Raw genomic sequence first — 23358 nt, 5'->3', positions numbered from 1 at the left:
GCGCTGTTGAATGCATTCTTCACGTCAAGTGTCACTAACGCACAGTATCGAATACCTCGCCTTTTTCGTTGGATCGCTATCTCGGCAGTATTTATCACTGAGTTGAGAGCGTCCACTGTGGACTTACCCTTCCGAAAGCCAAACTGGTTGCTTGACAGACCGTCCGTACCTTCCGCGTACGGGGTGAGCCTGTTGAGGATGATCCTCTCAAGCAGTTTGCCAGTCGTGTCTATCAGACAGATTGGTCTGTACGCCGATGGGTCGCCTGGCGGCTTCCCGGGCTTCGGCAACAGCACCAGTTTCTGCCTTTTCCATCTATCGGGGAAACGGCACTCGTCAAGGCATCTCTGCATAGCTAGCCTGAACATGTTCGGGTTCGCTATGATCGCTGCCTTGAGAGCGTTGTTCGGGACTCCATCCGGCCCTGGAGCTTTGTTCATTGCTAGGGATTTAGCCACTGCGAGTAGTTCTTCGTTCGTCACTGGAGCCACCATTTCGACCGTGCCCGCACTGTCTCGTAGTGCAGGTGGCCAGGGGCTTGTGGCTCGAGACGGGAAGAGTACTTCGATAATCGTTGCCAACCGGTCCGGAGACCGTTCTGGGGGTGAGGAGCCCCCTTTGGTCTTGGCCATCACAATCCGGTAGGCGTCACCCCACGGATTCGCGTTGGCACTCTCACACAGGTTGTCGAAACACGCTCTCTTGCTGCTTTTAATAGCCTTGTTAAGGGCTAATTTCGCAGCTCGAAACACTTCACGGCGGTTCTCTCTTGCGTCCTCGGTGCGAGCTCTTTGCATCCCACGTCTAGCTCTGAGACAGGCTGACCGTAGAGCTGCAATCTCGGCACTCCACCAGTATACCGGGCATCTACCGTTTCTTGGCAGTGTTTTTCTCGGCATAGTGGCGTCGCACGCGCGTGATAGAACAGCTACCAGCGCATCCCCGCTTATGTATGTGTGTGTGTGTATGTGTGTGTGTATGTGTGTGTGTATGTATGTGCGTATGTGTCAAATAATGTCACTCATTTTTCTCAGAGATGGCTGGACCGATTTGCCCAAACTTAGTCTCAAATGAAAGGTGCGACCTTCCCATCGGCTGCTATTGACTTTTGGATCGATCGGAATTCTGGTTCCGGAATTACGGGTTTCAGAGTGCGGCCACACAGAAATTTCTCATGAAAACTATAGGAAAAATTAAAAATAGAATTTTTATTTTTGATGCTAAATGTATTCAAGGTGCATAAAACGTCGAGATTTGATGCAAACACGAAAAAAATTTGACGAAGATTTACTTTTTTGGATTTTGCACATTTTTGCCTTTCTCATATAGAAAGGTTATGCAATCACTCTGAAAAACGTCAACCTAATCCCGGCCCGGAGGGCCGAGTGTCATATCCCATTCGACTCAGTTCGTCGAGATCGGAAAAAGTCTGAATGTGTGTGTGTGTGTATGTGTGTATGTATGTGTGTGTATGTGTGTGTGTATGTGTGTGTGTATGTGTGTGTGTATGTATGTGCGTATGTGTCAAATAATGTCACTCATTTTTCTCAGAGATGGCTGGACCGATTTGCCCAAACTTAGTCTCAAATGAAAGGTGCAACCTTCCCATCGACTGCTATTGAATTTTGGATCGATCGGAATTCTGGTTCCGGAATTACGGGTTTCAGAGTGCGGCCACACAGAAATTTCTCATGAAAACTATAGGAATAATTAAAAATAGAATTTTTATTTTTGATGCTAAATGTATTCAAGGTGCATAAAACGTCGAGATTTGATGCAAACACGAAAAAAATTTGACGAAGATTCACTTTTTTGGATTTTGCACATTTTTGCCTTTCTCATATAGAAAGGTTATGCAATCACTCTGAAAAACGTCAACGTAATCCCGGCCCGGAGGGCCGAGTGTCATATCCCATTCGACTCAGTTCGTCGAGATCGGAAAAAGTCTGTATGTGTGTGTGTATGTGTGTATGTATGTGTGTGCATGTGTGTGTATGTGTGTGTGTATGTGTGTGTGTATGTATGTGCGTATGTGTCAAATAATGTCACTCATTTTTCTCAGAGATGGCTGGACCGATTTGCCCAAACTTAGTCTCAAACGAAAGGTGCAACCTTCCCATCGGCTGCTATTGAATTTTGGATCGATCGGAATTCTGGTTCCGGAATTACGGGTTTCAGAGTGCGGCCACACAGAAATTTCTCATGAAAACTATAGGAATAATTAAAAATAGAATTTTTATTTTTGATGCTAAATGTATTCAAGGTGCATAAAACGTCGAGATTTGATGCAAACACGAAAAAAATTTGACGAAGATTCACTTTTTTGGATTTTGCACATTTTTGCCTTTCTCATATAGAAAGGTTATGCAATCACTCTGAAAAACGTCAACGTAATCCCGGCCCGGAGGGCCGAGTGTCACATCCCATTCGACTCAGTTCGTCGAGATCGGAAAAAGTCTGTATGTGTGTATGTATGTGTGTGTATGTGTGTGTGCATGTATGTGCGTATGTGTCAAATAATTTCACTCATTTTTCTCAGAGATGGCTGGACCGATTTGCCCAAACTTAGTCTCAAATGAAAGGTGCGACCTTTCATCGGCTGCTATTGACTTTTGGATCGATCGGAATTCTGGTTCCGGAATTACGGGTTTCAGAGTGCGGCCACACAGAAATTTCTCATGAAAACTATAGGAAAAATTAAAAATTGAATTTTTATTTTTGATGCTAAATGTATTCAAGGTGCACAAAACGTCGAGATTTGATGCAAACACGAAAAAAATTTGACGAAGATTTACTTTTTTGGATTTTGCACATTTTTGCCTTTCTCATATAGAAAGGTTATGCAATCACTCTGAAAAACGTCAACCTAATCCCGGCCCGGAGGGCCGAGTGTCATATCCCATTCGACTCAGTTCGTCGAGATCGGAAAAAGTCTGTATGTGTGTGTGTATGTGTGTATGTATGTGTGTATGTGTGTGTATGTGTGTGTATGTGTGTGTGTATGTGTGTGTGTATGTATGTGCGTATGTGTCAAATAATGTCACTCATTTTTCTCAGAGATGGCTGGACCGATTTGCCCAAACTTAGTCTCAAATGAAAGGTGCAACCTTCCCATCGGCTGCTATTGAATTTTGGATCGATCGGAATTCTGGTTCCGGAATTACGGGTTTCAGAGTGCGGCCACACAGAAATTTCTCATGAAAACTATTGGAAAAATTAAAAATAGAATTTTTATTTTTGATGCTAAATGTATTCAAGGTGCATAAAACGTCGAGATTTGATGCAAACACGAAAAAAAATTGACGAAGATTCACTTTTTTGGATTTTGCACATTTTTGCCTTTCTCATATAGAAAGGTTATGCAATCACTCTGAAAAACGTCAACCTAATCCCGGCCCGGAGGGCCGAGTGTCATATCCCATTCGACTCAGTTCGTCGAGATCGGAAAAAGTCTGTATGTGTGTGTATGTGTGTATGTATGTGTGTGTATGTGTGTGTATGTGTGTGTGTATGTGTGTGTGTATGTATGTGCGTATGTGTCAAATAATGTCACTCATTTTCTCAGAGATGGCTGGACCGATTTGCCCAAACTTAGTCTCAAATGAAAGGTGCAACCTTCCCATCGGCTGCTATTGAATTTTGGATCGATCGGAATTCTGGTTCCGGAATTACGGGTTTCAGAGTGCGGCCACACAGAAATTTCTCATAAAAACTATAGGAAAAATTAAAAATAGAATTTTTATTTTTGATGCTAAATGTATTCAAGGTGCATAAAACGTCGAGATTTGATGCAAACACGAAAAAAATTTGACGAAGATTCACTTTTTTGGATTTTGCACATTTTTGCCTTTCTCATATAGAAAGGTTATGCAATCACTCTGAAAAACGTCAACCTAATCCCGGCCCGGAGGGCCGAGTGTCATATCCCATTCGACTCAGTTCGTCGAGATCGGAAAAAGTCTGTATGTGTGTGTGTATGTGTGTATGTATGTGTGTGTATGTGTGTGTATGTGTGTGTATGTATGTATGTGTGTATGTGTCAAATAATGTCACTCATTTTTCTCAGAGATGGCTGGACCGATTTGCCCAACCTTAGTCTCAAATGAAAGGTGCAACCTTCCCATCGGCTGCTATTGAATTTTGGATCGATCGAAATTCTGGTTCCGGAATTACGGGTTTCAGAGTGCGGCCACACAGAAATTTCTCATAAAAACTATAGGAATAATTAAAAATAGAATTTTTATTTTTGATGCTAAATGTATTCAAGGTGCATAAAACGTCGAGATTTGTTGCAAACACGAAAAAAATTTGACGAAGATTCACTTTTTTGGATTTTGCACATTTTTGCCTTTCTCATATAGAAAGGTTATGCAATCACTCTGAAAAACGTCAACCTAATCCCGGCCCGGAGGGCCGAGTGTCATATCCCATTCGACTCAGTTCGTCGAGATCGGAAAAAGTCTGTATGTGAGTGTATGTGTGTATGTGTGTATGTGTGTGTATGTGTGTGTATGTGTGTGTGTGTATGTATGTGCGTATGTGTCAAATAATGTCACTCATTTTTCTCAGAGATGGCTGGACCGATTTGCCCAAACTTAGTCTCAAATGAAAGGTGCAACCTTCCCATCGGCTGCTATTGAATTTTGGATCGATCGGAATTCTGGTTCCGGAATTACGGGTTTCAGAGTGCGGCCACACAGAAATTTCTCATAAAAACTATAGGAATAATTAAAAATAGAATTTTTATTTTTGATGCTAAATGTATTCAAGGTGCATAAAACGTCGAGATTTGATGCAAACACGAAAAAAATTTGACGAAGATTCACTTTTTTGGATTTTGCACATTTTTGCCTTTCTCATATAGAAAGGTTATGCAATCACTCTGAAAAACGTCAACCTAATCCCGGCCCGGAGGGCCGAGTGTCATATCCCATTCGACTCAGTTCGTCGAGATCGGAAAAAGTCTGTATGTGTGTGTGTATGTGTGTGTGTGTGTGTATGTATGTGCGTATGTGTCAAATAATGTCACTCATTTTTCTCAGAGATGGCTGGGCCGATTTGCCTAAGCTTAGTCTCAAATGAAAGGTGCAACCTTCCCATCAGCTGCTATTGAATTTTGGATCGATCGGAATTCTGGTTCCAGAATTACGGCTTTCAGAGTGCGGCCACACAGAAATTTCTCATAAAAACCATAGGAATAATTAAAAATAGAATTTTTATTTTTGATGCTAAATGTATTCAAGGTGCATAAAACGTCGAGATTTGATGCAAACACGAAAAAAATTTGACGAAGATTCACTTTTTTGGATTTTGCACATTTTTGCCTTTCTCATATAGAAAGGTATGCAATCACTCTGAAAAACGTCAACCTAATCCCGGCCCGGAGGGCCGAGTATCATATCCCATTCGACTCAGTTCGTCGAGATCGGAAAAAGTCTGTATGTGTGTGTATGTGTGTATGTATGTGTGTATGTGTGTGTATGTGTGTGTGTATGTGTGTGTGTATGTATGTGCGTATGTGTCAAATAATGTCACTCATTTTTCTCAGAGATGGCTGGACCGATTTGCCCAAACTTAGTCTCAAATGAAAGGTGCTACCTTCCCATCGGCTGCTATTGAATTTTGGATCGATCGGAATTCTGGTTCCGGAATTACGGGTTTCAGAGTGCGGCCACACAGAAATTTCTCATAAAAACTATAGGAATAAATAAAAATAGAATTTTTATTTTTGATGCTAAATGTATTCAAGGTGCATAAAACGTCGAGATTTGATGCAAACACGAAAAAAATTTGACGAAGATTCACTTTTTTGGATTTTGCACATTTTTGCCTTTCTCATATAGAAAGGTTATGCAATCACTCTGAAAAACGTCAACCTAATTTTTTTTTTCGACTCGCATAAGGTTTCTGGATTTTAACAGGGGCGTAGTTGATGGTTTACGGAGAGGGGTTACACGCCCCCCCCCCTCTACTGTTCACTCCCCTCCTTTAAAAATCTCCTTAAATCACCCCTCAGACCACCACCTCATACCCCTCCCTTTCAACCCCATCATCTTTAAACCACCACTATATTACAAAGCATACCAATTTAAGCTGGGGAGTCGTTCGTTCATGGGACTTTCGCCCTCCTCACATACCCATCCCCGCATGACAAAATGAGTTAGCAAGCAGATAACATTGATCTAATGCTGATTAGGCTAATGGAGTATGATATTTTTTTGTTTCAAGTGTTTCACCGTCGACACGTAGCTCATCAAGTTCGTGGCTGGCATGCCATTGTGTATAAGTGCAAAGTGTACTAAGAATGTAATGGACATTTCCACAATTATGTTGAACATAAAAAGCCTCCGTGCCATAGTTTAGAGAAATGAGAAAGGCACAATTGCCCCGCTAGGTGGATTAAAAGAGGTTTTTAAAATGTTTTTTGGTTGCCTTCTCTGCTTCCGTGCGCTTGGGACCAAGATTCACACTAAAGAGCCTGGTTATTTCTACTCTTTGAGGTGTACAGCCATGGAGTAGAATGCACGTATGGAAGCAAAATACATCAGAGTGAAGAGGTTTATTGTGAAAGAGAAGAGCGGTGGTTCGCATGAAAAGTGCAAAGAGCGTTTTTTTATACTTTTCTTTATTTGATTTGAGGGGCATTACATCCCTGGTCGCTACGAAATAGATTAATGAACAACATATACCCTATACGTTTGAGGTAAATAATCGTTGTTGATTGTGTTACATACTCGTTTTTAATCAGTGTTTTTTCTGTGTTTCAAACCCGTTCCACTACGTTAAACGTTTCTACAATAATATTCAACCTGTGCCACACCCGTAACATCTGGAGTATGCCCGACCCGAGCATTAGCTTCAACGATTTTAACAAATAATATTTTCCGACATTCCTACGTAAGTCGAACAATGAATACTGCCTCGATTTGTTTTGCTTGCACTGGTGAATTGGTTAAAGCAGAGGAAATTGTTTCCTTCGGGCCCGAGGTAGATCACCCTATGTGCCAGTCCGGCACGTCCTGGCAAGCCGTGACCACCCCTATATTTTTCTTATCTATATCTTTTTGAAAACTATTGATGTCCAGGTTTAATACATTTTCCCCTCTCTCATTCACAGTAGAATCTCACCAACCTATCCCTGTATCTACAATATGGCATTGCTTCACGAGTCTTCGGTGCATACCCTTCTTGATAACCGTCTACCCAGAACATCATGACATACCTCACATGCAGATGATATAGAAAACATCATGACAGCATCAGAGTACCAATAATTATCCGAAATATCGACCCTCCCCTCGCTCCTGCGATTACAGGCTGGAAACTACAACACAACAACAAAGTGTGCATATCCGCCACAATGATCAATCAGCAAACGACGATGTCAATTACACAATATGTATCCCACTTCCTACCTTTTCCTTTACTTACATAAGAGGGGAGCAAGCCGCCCCTAAATACGGCTTTCCCTTCCCCCACTAATATGTGACAGGTAATTAAAAAAAATGAATTATCGGCCTCGTTAAGCTAAAGCATTTGGGCATAAATAAACGTATTTAAGATAAAAAAGATGGGTAGGTAATGTCAGAGACATAACCGAAGTGAAGTAGAATACACATAAGCTGTTAATTCGAATGCTGCAATTTTTGCTACCTTCTGCATTGAAATCAGCTATTTCGATATTTTTTTTATTTTTTTTTTTTATTTCGATTATAGAGGTTTTAACCTTAAGGTCATTCGCCTCTTCGGGATAGGAAAATCTCTTATGAAAAATTTCTAACCCTATGTGCGGGGTCGGGACTCGAACCCAGGTGCGCTGCGTACAAGGCAATCGATTTACCAACTACGCTACGCCCACCCCCTTTATTTCGATATTTGTTATGATTAAGCTGACCAACTGTGGGCTAAGAAAAATCCGTACACATTTCATTTCAAAATTTAGAACACAGAGGTTAATTTCTAAGACTGTTTAGTGTTTCTCTTGTTTACTATATTTTACTACAGGCAATGGAATTTTTAACAATGATTTTAGGGGTTGGCTTAGCGTAGTTGGTAAATCGATTGGTTCGATTCCCAATCCCGCACACGAGGTAACAGTTTTTTCAAAAGAGATTTTTCTACCACGAAAAAAGAGGCAAATGACCCTAATGTTAAAACCTCTATAATCGAAATACGTTCTGGATTCAATGTAAGTGATGAAGCACAGAAATTATATGCCAGAGTTGCCTGTTGTTTCCTCCATGTATATTTGTTATTTAATTTGCAGTTATAATTTATGGAACCAAACTATATTTAGTTTACCATCTAAGTCATTCCGAGACATCGTTTCGTTCTTCGCATTATGTTTTTAAAAAATCCAGAAAAAATACCTTCTTTTTAACATCCTTCATGTTAAGTTCACAACGAACTGAAATTTCTTGCCATGCAGGAAGGTTCTTTGAAATTATATGGGTTTCTGTAGAAAATTAGATATTCCGATCGAAATGAACTTACGAAATTATAACAGACTGTTGCTCAGCACATTGGATTCAAAATAATTAGGTTTCGAATTTAAATATCCACGACCATCCAATCCCGGGATTATGAATTTTGATTAGAATCTTAGTACAGAGACCAAAGACCCGAAACGTGCACAGATTTTTTTTTTTCAAATTCAAATTTTGGAATAAAAAGGATGTATCAAATTCACAAAAATAGCTGTTCGGAAGAACAGAGTTCTATACAAATCGACAAAAATAAAAATAAAATGCTTATGCGTTTCGAATTCATCTCATCAGTACATGCACGGTTGGATCTGCTTTCTTTCTTCGTTCCAACTGAGAACTCTGGCTTTTGATTTGAAGTTGCACACAGTTTTTACGGTTTTGCAGTTGCCGTTATTGCCTGAACAAACGTCACAAAGTTGGCAATCATTTGGGGATCAGGCAACGGAATTGAAGACAGTGTATTGGTATTAATTGTCAGAGATGAGTTTCCTTAACGACTGCTGTTACGGTTTATGATAGTGAGCCGTTTCATCATAGAATATGGAGGTAGGAATCTGTCATTGATAACTGCAAAGCATTATTTGTAAAATAATACTGTCGTGTTTTGAATTGTCGGATCAGGTAGGAAGGACGCAATCTTACCGCGTAATCACCATTGAAATAATCTAGGCTAAATTAGTTTTTTCATGTATCCTTTGTAACGATTCCACTTTTCTGTACAGCGATACTTTTAAAGACCGTATCACAAGTTCGAGGTGCCGTATCGGGCAGTTGAATCTTGATTTTATCCATAAACACGAAGATATTGAATTTTATTATAGTGCTTTACGATCAACGACATGTTGTAGATTGTTCTGCAAAATACTTTTGTTTGCCTGGCGCAATCTATCGAAAATTATCATTATTGAATGCCTGATATGATGGCATCTGATAGAGGTGACTTTCGCAAGGCTAGGCTATGAAACCTGTAACTAAATATTCCAAAAACTCGGGCTAATACGGAAAGACTCGAAGTCCGTTCTTTGACCAGAGTTCCACTTTTGTTTTTAATATTCACATATCTCGACACTAAACGATCACTTCGGCAAGAATTAAAATATTACAGCGATTGTTGTTCAAATTGGCACTTCCCGACAGATTTGGCAATACAGTAACCCCAAATTCACCCAGATTCACCCAAAAATCTTTAAAATCGCGAACGACCATCTTCGATACAGTTGAAACATTAGACGTTTTAGCAGCATGGGTTCTGAGCATTTTGCACACAAAGCAAAGCATTCTGATTCAAGCGCAATACTTTCAAAGGGCCTGATATTTTTTGCAGGCATCGTTTAAAAAAAATATGTTTCGAGATCTGTATTTTTCTACGCAAAAAAACAAATGCTGTATAAAAAGTTGTGAATTTATCAAAAAATTAAAAAAAAATTATTGTAAACTAAAACTACAAAAAAACTCATTTTTTAAAAAGTTTTATTTTTTGGTAACAAAAGTCTGAAGAGAATGAAAATATATTTAATGTGATTGCATCGCGGAGAAGTAATTGGTAAAAATGTTTTTCTTGCAACTGCTTTAAATATGTTCCTAAATTTCATACTAAGTGGCAGACAAAAACATAATTTTATTACAGAATACGATTCTCATAGATATTTTAAATTTTGTTATCTTTCTTTCTATTTCGAGAGTTTTCCTACTGGAGCTGTAGAGCTGAGTTCACAGAAGGGCTCCCTATCAGAATCACTCATCACTGCTTCAGTCCAATTGTAGCAGGCTGTGATTCTGATATCGACTGTACGGTTCAGTTGTGCAGTGGAATGAACTTGACGATCGCGTTGGAATGAGCGTTTATTTGTGTGCGCTTGAGACCGCGTTAATCGGATTAGAAATGCTGTAGGGGTTACTAAATCATTGGGGTCTTTTTTGTGTATATGAAATCTTGGGCGTAGTTGTACATGGATGATCGCGATTGTATGTTCGTCTTTGTGTACCCTCGCGAAAGGCTCGAGCGTTTGGATGTTATTGTGTTCGATTGCGTGGGCGTTTGTTTGTCGCGTAGATGTTTGTGTGCCGCGTGTGCTAGCGTGTCACTTCGCATGCTTAAATTCGATTTTTAAACCGGATGTCACACTTGCGTGTGTTCTTGGATGATCGCACGGACCGTTAATGTAATACTTAATTTTCAGTTTATGGTTCAGATGCTAGAAGAGAGTGAGTTCTCTATCACTAGAGTTCCCGGTCATGTCGCCATGGAACGTATTGTCTAATAGATATTAGCGTCATTTTTCTGATTAGTCCAGCTGAGGGCATGGACCTAGGCGGCTAGGGCCTAGAGGAAGAATTTCCGGACATAACCAATTCATGATCGCGCGAACACAAGCGTATGTAGGCTCATTCTTCAGACCGCGTTTGTAAATTTATAAGTGCTAGAACGTTCACTTAGTCACCGGAGTGTTATCCTGTTTGTAAGATCGTAGGTGTAGGTATGCGTGGATGATCGCGAAGAGCTCAAGCTTTTGTATGTGAACGTGTTTGTCGCGTGTGCTAGCGTGTATGTAACTTCTCGTGTATAAATTCGGTTTTATAACCGTGTGGCTAGTCGCATATTTGCGTGTATTTTTGAACGATCGCGCGCGGATTCTGAATCTGATACTTAATTTGCAATGTATGGTTCATATCCTAGAAGAGAGTGAGTTTTCCCATATTACTAGAGTTTCCAGTTATGGCCAAAGAGGCATCCACGTAATATAAAATCACCCCAATAATTGGAATAGAAGTAACAAATCTCATCACAACAACTTACAGCAGTAAATATGGACGGTTTTTGATACAAACGAGCCTGATATATAACACAATTTCTATTATGCCGCTATTCTATTATGTATCGCTGAAGTTTCTATTTTTGGGTTGCAATCGGTTTTTTCCCAAATCATTTTAACCCGGCCGAAACCTGTTTTTTCGATAGATGGACTATAGAATGTTTGTTTAGCGTTTTTTTTTAAGAATCTTGTATTTAGATTTGAGCGACCGAAAATTAAAGTCGCAAAGATAGAACATGCTTTGTAAAACCCACTTCAACTATCTTAAAATGTTAAAATCGAATATAAACATCAAGCATAAAAATCGGACAGAGATCCTTCAGCATGAGAATCACTTAGAAAATTCTCACTCGAAAAAATTTGCAAGAAACCTCCAGCATAATTGGCTTGTGGCTAAATCCGTATAACGTTACATTCAAGATTAAAAGTCGGATGAAGAAGATTCCTTTGTAAGAACCCAATATATTTATTACGGATTTTATACCGGTTTTTTTTAATCAACTGTTACATGGAAGAACATCTTTTAGCTTCCGATTTTAACATTCTAATATATTTAAAGCGGGTTTTATGAAGCATGTTCTGTTCTTACGACATTTATTTTTGGTCACTCATTTAGTCCGCAGCCAAAAATTTCAGCTCGTTTTTTATAATACATCGAACAATAGTCATAGTTACCCTAATAAAAATCTGAATAATCTTGTGATGCCTAAGCCACTTTTATCCTGCTTATTACTCATTTTAGAAGTTGTTTCACTTTTATCGAAGTTAGATAACTTTTCACCCAAAATTTACTAAATACCTTCCCAAAATTTGCTAAAAATTTACCCAAAATTTACTAAATACTTCATTCGGTGAAAAGTAAAAATGAGTAATATGCACAAAAACATCGCACCGCAATCAGAACTCTCACAAATTGCAATCCGAATTCTTTCGGCCGGTGGTTGATTCGCAGCAAGAAACGCAATCTACTTAGCTCAGCTTGTGTTGGAAAGCTATTTAAATACAAAATTGGTAATTTTGTATTTAAACCAGATTCAAACCAATCTTAATGATAATTGTCATTAATAAAAAAAATACATTAATTTTCTATTATTAAAACATCAAAAACTCAAAAAACCTAAACTTCCCATGAAAAAAACCGTTTTAACCGGGAAAGAAACCTTGGTTTTTTTTCCCCGAAAATTATAAAAACCCGATAATTTTATAAACGCACAACATTGTGGTGACCACCCAGTACTACAACCCTGTCTGAACAGCTGGCTGGTTCAGCTTTCAGAGATAAAGAATTGAATAGACAGTTTTACATCGACTATCGTACTGTGTACACCTTGCAGTTTTTATTAAAATTATATATCACCTTCCCTCACGATAGTTAGATATATCAGTGGCGACGAAGATTAAATCGCAGTTTTTCGCGTGAAAAGTTGTTTTCGGCAGTGTTTCTATTCCTGGAGTTAAGTTTTCCAGAGGTACCGAAAGTGTTTGGGGGTTTCCCGGCGTTTTGTTAGCTGGAAATATCAACGTTTGGATCCTTGTGAAGGAAAAAAGTTTTCTGCGAATCCCGCGCAAGAGATTTTTCATCTGGTTTGTTTTGCCGTAGGTTTGGTAAACGATCACGTAAGTTTTTGCACATTTTGTTTTCAGAACTAATGTTTGAGTGCATGTTTAAGTGTAATTTAAAGGCATTTTTCTTGTTTAGCACACAAAAGAAATTGCGCTTCATTTTGTTTTAGCAGTGATTTTGTCTAACAGAAAACCATTTTTGTTCTGGTTTTGTTTTACGTACTACTACCAGCATACGTGCAGCACCCGAATTTGCTTGCAACATACGTTAGTTGCGCAACGACAAAAATTCTTTCGTTAGCGACCGTGGTTCACCGTTTGGTTCTGCAATATTTACTTATGCTCTAGCTTATGCTTGTTGCTGCTCATGCCGTTCTCGCACAAAACAGACTTGTAAAGTTTATTGTTTATCGCGTGTTTATTCTGCAGAACAACTTGTTTGTTTGGGTAGTAGTCGAATTTAGTTTGTTTTGATTCGATCTTCCCGCATGCACTGTAAAAAAAAAATTTCAGTTTTGTGCATTTAAAAGAAAAATTAAACTATTTTTTTATATTTGTTTCTTTTTCACTATTTTGTTTATATCTCACTATGTCAAGTATGCCGTTGGTGAATCAAATTGAACCGTTCATTCCCGGAACGATTCCGTTTGCGCAGTTTCTGGAGCAACTGGATTGGGTGTTTGCGCATCATAAAGTGACCAGTGAGGAAGATCAAAAAGTGTCGTTTTTGGCTACTTGCAGTAGAGAAGTGTACAGTGAGCTGAAGCTTCTTTTTCCCGGAAGGGATTTAAAGACCGTGTCTTTCAAGGAAATTACGGGCGCTCTCAGGAAGCGGTATGATAAAACGGAAAGTGATTTGATTCAACGTTACAAGTTTTACCAACGTGTCCAAGGTCCGAGTGAGAGCGCGGAAGATTTTATACTCTCTGTCAAGCTCCAGGCAGAGATGTGTCATTTCGGATAGTTTAAGGACATGGCGATTCGCGATAAATTGGTTTGCGGTATTAGCGACAAGGATTTGCAGCAGCGTTTATTCGATGAAGAGGATTTAACGCTGGCTAAAGCGGAGAAACTCATCGTAAACAGAGAATTAGCAGGAGCGAGAGCTAAACTGATCTCTGGCGATTCCAATCGTGTAAGCGTTTTGAACAGATTAGGAAGGCGTGACAGCTTCGAAGTTTCCCGAGATCGCTCACGGGGAAGAAGTCGAGAGCCGGCTAGAAAGAGAAGCAGAAGCCGTTCTGATTCATTTGATCGCAGGAACCGTTCTTCACCCAGGACAAAGACCTTGTTTTGCAACTTCTGTCGTAGAAAAGGTCACACGCGTCGTTTTTGTTATGACTTGAAGAACAAGAGTAAGACGGTCAAGTTTGTCGATTCTCCTGCAGAAAAGCCCAAGATGACTGAGTATCAGAAAAGTTTGAGACGTCGTTTAAACAGATCTGTTTCGGATGACGAGATGGATTGTATGCTAATCTCATCGATCAACAGAATTAACGAACCATGTTTTCGCAATGTTTATGTTGACGGTTTGAGGTTGAAAATGGAAGTTGATTGTGGCGCTGCAGTTTCCGTAATCAGTTTGGAGATGTACGAGGGAGATTTCGATCATATTCCGCTACAAAGATGCGACAAGAAGTTAGCAGTGATCAATGGAAGCCGTTTGAAGGTTGAAGGACAGATTGAGGTTAAGGTCGAGCTGAATGGACGCACAAAGACTGTTGACCTAATTGTTTTGCGAAACGGCAGCGGTTTCACTCCATTACTGGGACGAGATTGGTTGGATGTGTTTGTTCCAGATTGGAGGAAGGCTTTCGGAAACAATATTAATCAACTGTCGGTTTCACCAGATCAGATCGTTGCAGAGATACAAAGTAAGTTTGCCAATGTTTTTGATAAGTCTTTATCAACGCCAATAAATGGGTTTGAGGCTGATCTAGTTCTAAAAGAGCATACGCCGATATTTAAACGTGCTTATGACGTTCCTTTCAGGTTAAAGGACAAAGTTTTGGAACATTTAGATAGTTTAGAAAAAGATGGCGTCATAACGCGAATAGATGCAAGTGAATGGGCATCTCCGGTAATAGTTGTGGTGAAAAAAGACGGTGGTATTAGGATGGTCATTGATTGTAAAGTTTCCATCAATAAAGTTTTGATTCCCGATACTTACCCTCTCCCACTAACACAAGATTTGTTTGCCTCATTGGCTGGTACCAAAGTTTTTTGTTCTTTAGATCTGGCCGGTGCGTACACACAATTATTATTGTCAAGACGATCCAGAAAAATAATGGCGATTAATACAATCAAAGGTTTGTTTACTTATAATCGTTTGCCACAAGGTGCTTCTTCTAGTGCAGCTATATTTCAACGGATCATGGATCAAGTTTTGAAAGGTATCGATGGAGTTTGCTGTTATTTAGATGATGTTTTAATAGCAGGCAAGGACAAAGCCGACTGTGAACGAAAGCTTAATTTGGTTTTGGAGCGTTTGTCTAAAGTTAACATTAAAGTTAATTTGCAAAAATGCAAGTGGTTTGTTTCAAGTTTGCCATTTCTGGGTCATGTTTTGAGTGACAGAGGTTTGTTACCATCTCCGGAAAAGGTCGAGACAATTCGGAAAGCCAAGGTTCCAAATAACGTTTCTGAACTGAAGGCATTTTTGGGTTTAGTTAACTACTACGGTAAATTTCTGCCCAATCTGTCCGCCCGCCTTTACTGTTTGTATCATCTACTCAGAAAAGATGTCAAGTTTTTCTGGAACTCTGAATGTAGCAGAGTTTTTCAAGACTGTAAGCAAGCTTTGTTGAGCCCAAAGCTTTTAGAGTTTTATGATCCTAGTATGCCCGTTGTCGTTATAACGGATGCTAGCAGCTATGGTTTAGGAGGAGTAATCGCACACCAAATCAAAGGAGAAGAGAGGCCAATAAGTTTTACCTCCTTCAGTTTAACGAATGCCCAAAAATCCTACCCAATTTTGCACTTGGAAGCTTTAGCAGTTGTGAGCACCATTAAAAAGTTTCACAAATTTCTGTTTGGCAAGAAGTTTACTGTGTATACTGACCACAAGCCTTTGATTGGTATTTTTGGCAAAGAAGGCAAGAATACGTTGTTTGTGACACGTCTGCAGCGATATATACTTGAACTAAATATCTATGATTTTGACATTGTTTACAGACCGTCAACGAAAATGGGCAATGCAGATTTTTGCTCACGATTTCCTCTGCCTGAAAATGTACCAGCTTCTTTACAAAGAGAATTCATCAAAAGTATAAATGTTTCCGATGACTTCCCGGTGGATCATGTTTTGATTGCAAATGAAGCAAAAAAAGACAAGTTTTTGCAACAGATAGTTTATTACATGAAACATGGTTGGCCACAGAAGATGGATCGTAAGTTGTTAGATGTTTACGCACAACACCAGGATTTGGAAGTAATAGAAGGGTGTTTGTTGTATCAGGATCGTGTCGTTATACCTGCAAGTTTACAAAAGCAGATCCTGAAGCTCTTACACAAAAACCATTCCGGAATAACTATGATCAAGCAGATGGCAAGAAAGGTAGTTTATTGGTATGGCATGAATAGTGACATAGAAAATTTTGTCAAATCATGCAGCGTGTGTTGCCAAATGAATGCTGTCTCTAAGCCAGTTCCTCACTCTAACTGGATTCCTACAACAAAACCGTTTAGTCGCATTCATGCGGATTTTTTTCATTTCGACAAGAAAACCTTCCTGGTGATTGTTGACAGTTTTTCAAAATGGCTTGAAGTAGAGTACATGAAATTTGGTACTGAAGCCAGGAGGGTAAAGTCAAAGTTTATCAGCGTTTTTGCGAGGTTTGGGTTACCGGACGTAATTGTTACGGACGGTGGGCCTCCATTTAATTCTAAAGAATTAATTGATTTCTTTCAGAAGCACAGCATACAAGTGATGAAAAGTCCACCATATAACCCATCAAGTAATGGACAAGCTGAGCGTATGGTAAGATTGGTGAAAGAAGGTTTGAAGAAATTTTTGTTGGATCCGGAAATGGCAGGATCGAGTACGGAAGACTTAGTTTCGTACTTTTTGTTTAGTTACAGGAACACATGTTTGGAAGATGGTTCGTTTCCGTCCAATAGGCTGTTTAGTTTTAAGCCTAAGACGTTGTTGGATTTAATCCACCCTAGAAATAGTTTTAGGAATAATATGACGAAGCAGAAAGTTGTGAATATGCCTGTACATAACGATGACACCAAAGTACAACATCGAACCCGGGATTGGATTGACTCTTTGCGCCCAGGGGATTTAATTTATTATAAAAATTTTAGAGCAACCGATATTAGACGATGGCTTGAAGCTAAATTTTTAAGACGTATTTCTCTAAATACATTTCAGGTTTCCGTTGGAGGTCGGGTGTACCTGGCGCACCGCAATCAGCTTAAATTATTTGGCACTCGCAAGAAGGGCCGAGCTTTAATTTTTGCGAGCAGCCCAACACGAAAAAGAAGGGGGGAGGATGATCAGCAAGAGGACATTGACGACGAAGCTAGCGATTTTTATGGTTTCGCAGCAGATTCATTCATTTATAGAGGTTCACCTAACGATCAACCAATGGTTTGTGATTCGGACGATGGTGATTCGGAGAGAAATAGTTTACCGCCTGGCAACAGGGTAGTGGACCCCCAGGAAGGCACGTCTGCGCTACAGTGTACGAATCCATCAGCGAGTTTAAGCCGTGAACCTATTTGTTTGCGTCGTTCGAATAGGACGAAGCGTCGTCTAGAAGATCCTGATTTCGTTTACTTCAATAAAAACGTGTTTAATCCACCTAACAGTGTGATGAGACATTTCTTATAACTCTTATCACTCTTCGGATATTATATCGTTTGAGAGCATTTAGAACTTGATACTTCGCAATGTTTTTGATAACACATACTACATGGGATAGTGGCAGGACTCAGAGAATCGCTCAAATCAGCATAGGACAACATCAGTGCTAGAAATCTCAAACCAAATCAGTGGGAAAGCGAAAAAATGGCCCATAAAATAGACATACCAACGAATTATTGTTGATGCTCTGTTAATAAAATATCTATATTGTGGTGGGAAAACTGAATTTTCCTAAAGGGGTTATATATTGTACTGAAACAAAAAAAACGAATTTTTTTTTAATCGATTTGAAGTTTATATTTTACTCAAATTTCCAACGCGACTGAGAACTAAGAAATTAACGCTTTTTCTTGAAAAGGACGATACTAGCAGTGATACCATTCAAAGAAAATCAACAGTGAATAGTTCCAGACTTGGTTTCATTTCCTATTTGAGAACTATTGTATTTTTTGCATCCTAGATTGCATGATTCAGTGATCGAAACCCAAAACTTCATAAAGTATTTGAAATTATTAAATTAAAATTTGTTTTTGCTATTGAAATTGACAAAATGATAGTATCGCCCCTTTGGCGATTGTTTACTTTTTCGGTCCCATCCATCAGCATTGAAGTATCGCCCTTACGTTTTTTTTACAATAACTACCGTTTTACACCACCGATTTCGTCCGTGTTTTTTCAATAGAGATCATTGTTACTATTTACAGCTGGTATCAGCTTGATAATCCTAAAAAATACGAAAATAACAGTTTCGCCTCTAAACTGCTAGCAAAAAAAGTATCGCCCTGTTTGTTTGCATGGAGCGTGGAGGGCGAAACTTTAAATAAACAAACAAAAATACAGTTTCGCCTGTTATATTTTTTGCTGTAGTTTAAGAAAGCAGTATCGTAGAATCCAAATTTTTAGGTTAATTTGTTGCGTTTCAAAGCCCTCATTCGCATGTACGAAAAAAAGCCCTATGTTTACATTTGTAAGTATCGCCCTTTTCACAAAAAAAGCGTTGAAATGAAATCGCAACTCCTGATATCACGCTATCTCTGAAGTACATGCGTGCATAGTTTCAAATTTTACTTCGACATCGACTTTTTCTAAAGGTGACTTCCCAGTAGTATTCTTGATTTGAATTATTATCGCTAATCCTAATGCAAAAGAACAAATAAAAACCTCACGAAAACGAACCGTTTGGGAAAATCATCATCATTACTGGAATTTTCATTTTCACGAAACTTTTCGATAACCTTCCGTCACTTGCGTTAATGCACTGGGTGCACAGTAGGGTGACAGGAAAAAAATGACCCCTATCGGCCCACCTCTGCGTCGATTCCTAGTCCCACCAGGAGTACTTGTACCTAATTTGAAGCAAATCGGACAAGTCTAACTACCGGACCAACGGGCCTGAAGTTTGTATGGGAATTTTCAATATACATGGAGAAAACCCACTAGCACGCATTTTCGCCGCTAGGTGGCACTGTATGCATCGTATTATCACTGTAAGTGAAAATAAGAAGGATAATTGAATTGTCTACAACTTAGTCGAAGACTGCAAGTAAATCCGACTTTGTTAAAAGAAGTTATTAAACTTTTAACGAAGTGATGTCTGAGTCAGTTTTGCATGGGGCCTAATAGTGCATGGTTGTGTATCAGTACTCGATTCACACGAACTAAACATTTTTGTGAAATAATCGTTAGGTTTAGCTCAATGGTATGTTTACAAGAATTATAGTAAATAATACGAGTCATGCTTTGATTAGAAAATTTTAGTTCCACCTGTTACCGCATAGAGGGCGCCAACACTAACTTTTCAACGGAGAGAGATAGAAATTTGGTGTCTTCTACAAAGTTATAGAACAGGCATTTTTCAGTATTTCTTCTGAACATCTTGATACTCTATCTATCTTTTATGCAAAGTTAGTAGTGGCGCCCTCTATGCGGTCACAGGTGGAACTAAAATTTTCTAACCAAAACATAACTCGTATTATTTACTATAATTCTTGTAAACATACTATTCGGCTAAATCTAACCATTATTTCACAAAAATATATAGTTCGCGGGACTCGAGTACTGATACACAACCATGCACTGCTAGGCCCCATGCAAAACTGACTCAGACATCACTTCGTTAAAAGTTTAATAACTTCTTTTAACATAGCCGGATTTACTAGCAGCCTTCGACTAAGTTGTAGATAATTAAAATATCTTTCTTATTTTCACTTACAGTGATAATACGATGTATACAGTGCCCCCTAGTGGCGAAAATACGAGCTAGTGAGTTTTCTTCATGTAAATTGTTGAAAAATCCAATATAAACTTCAGGCACGTTGGTCCGGTAGTTAGACTTGTCCGATTTGCTTCAAATTTGGTACAAGTACTCCTGGTGGGACTAGGAATCGACTCAGGGGTGGGCCGATTGAGTTTTCAAAAATTCATCATTTTTCTGGGCAGTCTAGTGCACAGTGCTCTAAAAATCTAGCGAAATCGTCTTAGGGCACCAGCGGGTCTGTAAAGAATACTAAAAATTAATTTCTATTCCAAAATTTTCAGTTCAGCAATTCGAGAGATCGTGCTCACCGCAAGCCATGAAAAATAGACTAAGTTGTGAAGCGATGGTCACTATTTATTAAAAAATCACGGTTGAATAAAAAATAAAACTATTAAAAAATTTCAAATAGTTTATAATTTTCACAAACTTATTAGGAAAAATTGTTTAATAAGCTTTCGTAATATTGTGTAGGAAAAAAGCTGAAAATTTGAAAATAAATCTGAGGATTATGATTGATTACAGAACTCTGGAATTTTCTATTGGAATGTTTTCAGGCAGGAATTTGATATTGATGCTATTAGACAACTGTGAAATCAAGACCAATAGATCAGTTACATATCAGGACCCCATTCCGACAATTTATCAAAAGTCCTCATGATGTTTACAACAACAGGTTATCAATCTACGGATCAGATAATTGTTATTGTAATATTGAATTAAATCAGTCAGCATCAATAAATTTTCAACTCCAATCCAATATTTTTTTTTGGTGTGGTGGGGGGATGCTGTATGGTGTTAAACCCCAAAACCTTCTCTTGGCTACGCCGTTGCTTGGAGTTATTTATTTCGCTTTTCATTTTCCGAAAGGTTTCAGATCGATCCGATGGTTATAAGTTAGAAAAATTGCAGTCAGAAGGTTCGCACAAATGAACATTTTTGCACTGATAAGTTATCAAGTTCCTTCCAGACAACTTGGAAATGTTCGGTGATTATTTCTAGCGGTTGTAGATAGAAAAATGAAATACAAAATTCGATTTATCGAAATAATGTTTGGCTTATTTCAATGGATTATTACTATATTGAACAATAAATAGGCGACGAAGAGTAATCCACAAACAACAAGCCATAACTTTTAAAGTATTCAAAATAGATATTTAAAATCTTCAGTAAAGTTATTCGCAAAAGTAAGAGCTACAAATTTGCTGAAGGCATCATTTCGATATAATCACTTCCAAGAAAATTTGTGAAAATATCTCACTCATAGGGAGATTAATTAGCAAAAGCACAATACCAAAAGAAAGGGCATATTACCTCCATTAAATTCTCCGAAGATACAATTGACCTAAAATAAGCCGTTTTGGCGTTAATAATAGATTACATGTTTTTGGTCATATTTCTGGCAATGGGAAATGATAAAAATCTTTCGTCCGCATTTAATGTTAAATATCTCTTTTGATAATAGTCCGATTTCAACAGTCTATAGCTTGTTCGAAAGGTATTCGTTGAAGCTGTCTAAAAACATATAAATTGGTAATCTGTATTGTCAATTCCGGCAGATAATCTAAAAAAACTGCAAAAAACGCCATTTTTACGCATTCAAACATTCATATCTTAAAAACTAAACATCAAAATCAAAAACAAATTAATAGCGTTCATACTGTTTTTTAGTTCTTTCATTTAAAATTGGTTTGGATAAGATCGGTTCAGCCATTGCTGAGAAACACGAATGAGAATTTGTCCGTTACATACACACACACACAGACACACACACACACACACACAGACATTGTCCCAAATCGTCGAGCTGAGTCGATTGGTATATAAGACTCGGCCCTCCGGGCCTCGGAAAAAGTCTTGAAAGTTTGAGCGAATTCTATACATTTCTTTTATAAGAAATGTAAAAAAGAAAATATTAGTTTTGCGGCAGTAAAGTTTTGTCGTTTTCTGAATCGTAACGGTAGTTAAGTTTTTCCGTGAATTAAATTATATATATGGCAGTGAAGTTTCGCCATTATCGATGTACAATAATTTGGACTAAAGGGGGAAGAACTGTGGTGACCACCCAGTACTACAACCCTGTCTGAACAGCTGGCTGGTTCAGCTTTCAGAGATAAAGAATTGAATAGACAGTTTTACATCGACTATCGTACTGTGTACACCTTGCAGTTTTTATTAAAATTATATATCACCTTCCCTCACGATAGTTAGATATATCAAACATTATACTACGTTCACACTACGAGTTAAAGCGTGTTTTAACGCTATCTATGACATCTATGACATGTTTCTTGTTGCTAATTATAATAACGTATTTTAACTCTGTAGTGTTTATTTTGATTGTTTATTTGTGGAGCAGGGAAAAGCCCGCTTCACTCCAGCGCTCCACAAATGTGAACTTAGTATTAAAGTAAAAACCTGTTTTAATCCACCTAGCGGTGCAATTGTGCCTTTCTCATTTCTCTAAACTATGGCACGGAGGCTTTTTATGTTCAACATAATTGTGGAAATGTCCATTACATTCTTAGTACACTTTGCACTTATACACAATGGCATGCCAGCCACGAACTTGATGAGCTACGTGTCGACGGTGAAACACTTGAAACAAAAAAATATCATACTCCATTAGCCTAATCATCATTAGATCAATGTTATCTGTTTGCTAACTCATTTTGTCATGCGGGGCTGGGTATGTGAAGAGGGCGAAAGTCCCATGAACGAACGACTCCCCAGCTTAAATTGGTATGCTTTGTGATACAGTGGTGGTTTAAAGATGATGGTGTTGAGAGGGAGGGGTATGAGGGCTGGATGGGGTGGTGGTCTGAGGGGTGATTTAAGGAGATTTTTAAAGGAGGGGCGCGAACAGTAGAGGGGGGGGGGGTGTAACCCCTCTCCGTAAACCATCAACTACGCCACTGTTAAAATCCAGAAACCTTATGCGAGTCGAAAAAAAATTTGGCCGGGATTAGGTTGACGTTTTTCAGAGTGATTGCATAACCTTTCTATATGAGAAAGGCAAAAATGTGCCAAAATCCAAAAAAGTGAATCGTAGTCAAATTTTTTTTTCGAGTTTGCATCAAATCTCGACGTTTCATGCACCTTGAACACATTTAGCATCAAAAATAAAAATTCAATTTTTATTTATTCCTATAGTTTATATGAGAAATTTCTGTGTGGCCGCACTCTGAAACCCGTAATTCCGGAACCAGTATTCCGATCGATCCAAAAATCAATAGCAGCCGATGGGAAGGTTGCACCTTTCATTTGAGACTAAGTTTGGGCAAATCGGTCCAGCCATCTCTGAGAAAAATGAGTGACATTATTTGACACATACGCACATACATACACACACACACATACACACACATACAC

The 23358-nt window shown here is 38.7% G+C and overlaps 1 protein-coding gene across 1 annotated transcript; it reads left to right on the top strand.

The window, feature by feature from the left end:
- The first annotated feature begins 13911 nt into the window (after positions 1–13911).
- LOC131677517 (uncharacterized) lies at positions 13912–20555 on the top strand. Its single transcript, XM_058957416.1, has 2 exons — positions 13912–14736; positions 17238–20555. Exons 1-2 carry the CDS (start codon positions 14262–14264, stop codon positions 17282–17284), a joined length of 522 nt encoding a protein of 173 aa, XP_058813399.1. The 5' UTR covers positions 13912–14261; the 3' UTR covers positions 17285–20555.
- The last annotated feature ends 2803 nt before the right edge of the window (positions 20556–23358 follow it).

This window comes from Topomyia yanbarensis, chromosome 1 (genome assembly GCF_030247195.1).
Source record: "Topomyia yanbarensis strain Yona2022 chromosome 1, ASM3024719v1, whole genome shotgun sequence".
NCBI classification, from domain to species: Eukaryota; Metazoa; Arthropoda; class Insecta; order Diptera; family Culicidae; genus Topomyia; species Topomyia yanbarensis.
This window is presented reverse-complemented; position numbering and strand designations above follow the sequence as displayed.

Coding starts and splice junctions, on each gene's coding strand:
- LOC131677517 (XM_058957416.1), top strand. CDS start 14,262: ATGACTGAGTATCAGAAAAGTTTGAGACGTCGTTTAAACAGATCTGTT. Junction 14,737..17,237: donor GATCGTTGCAGAGATACAAA/GTAAGTTTGCCA, acceptor AATACATTTCAG/GTTTCCGTTGGAGGTCGGGT.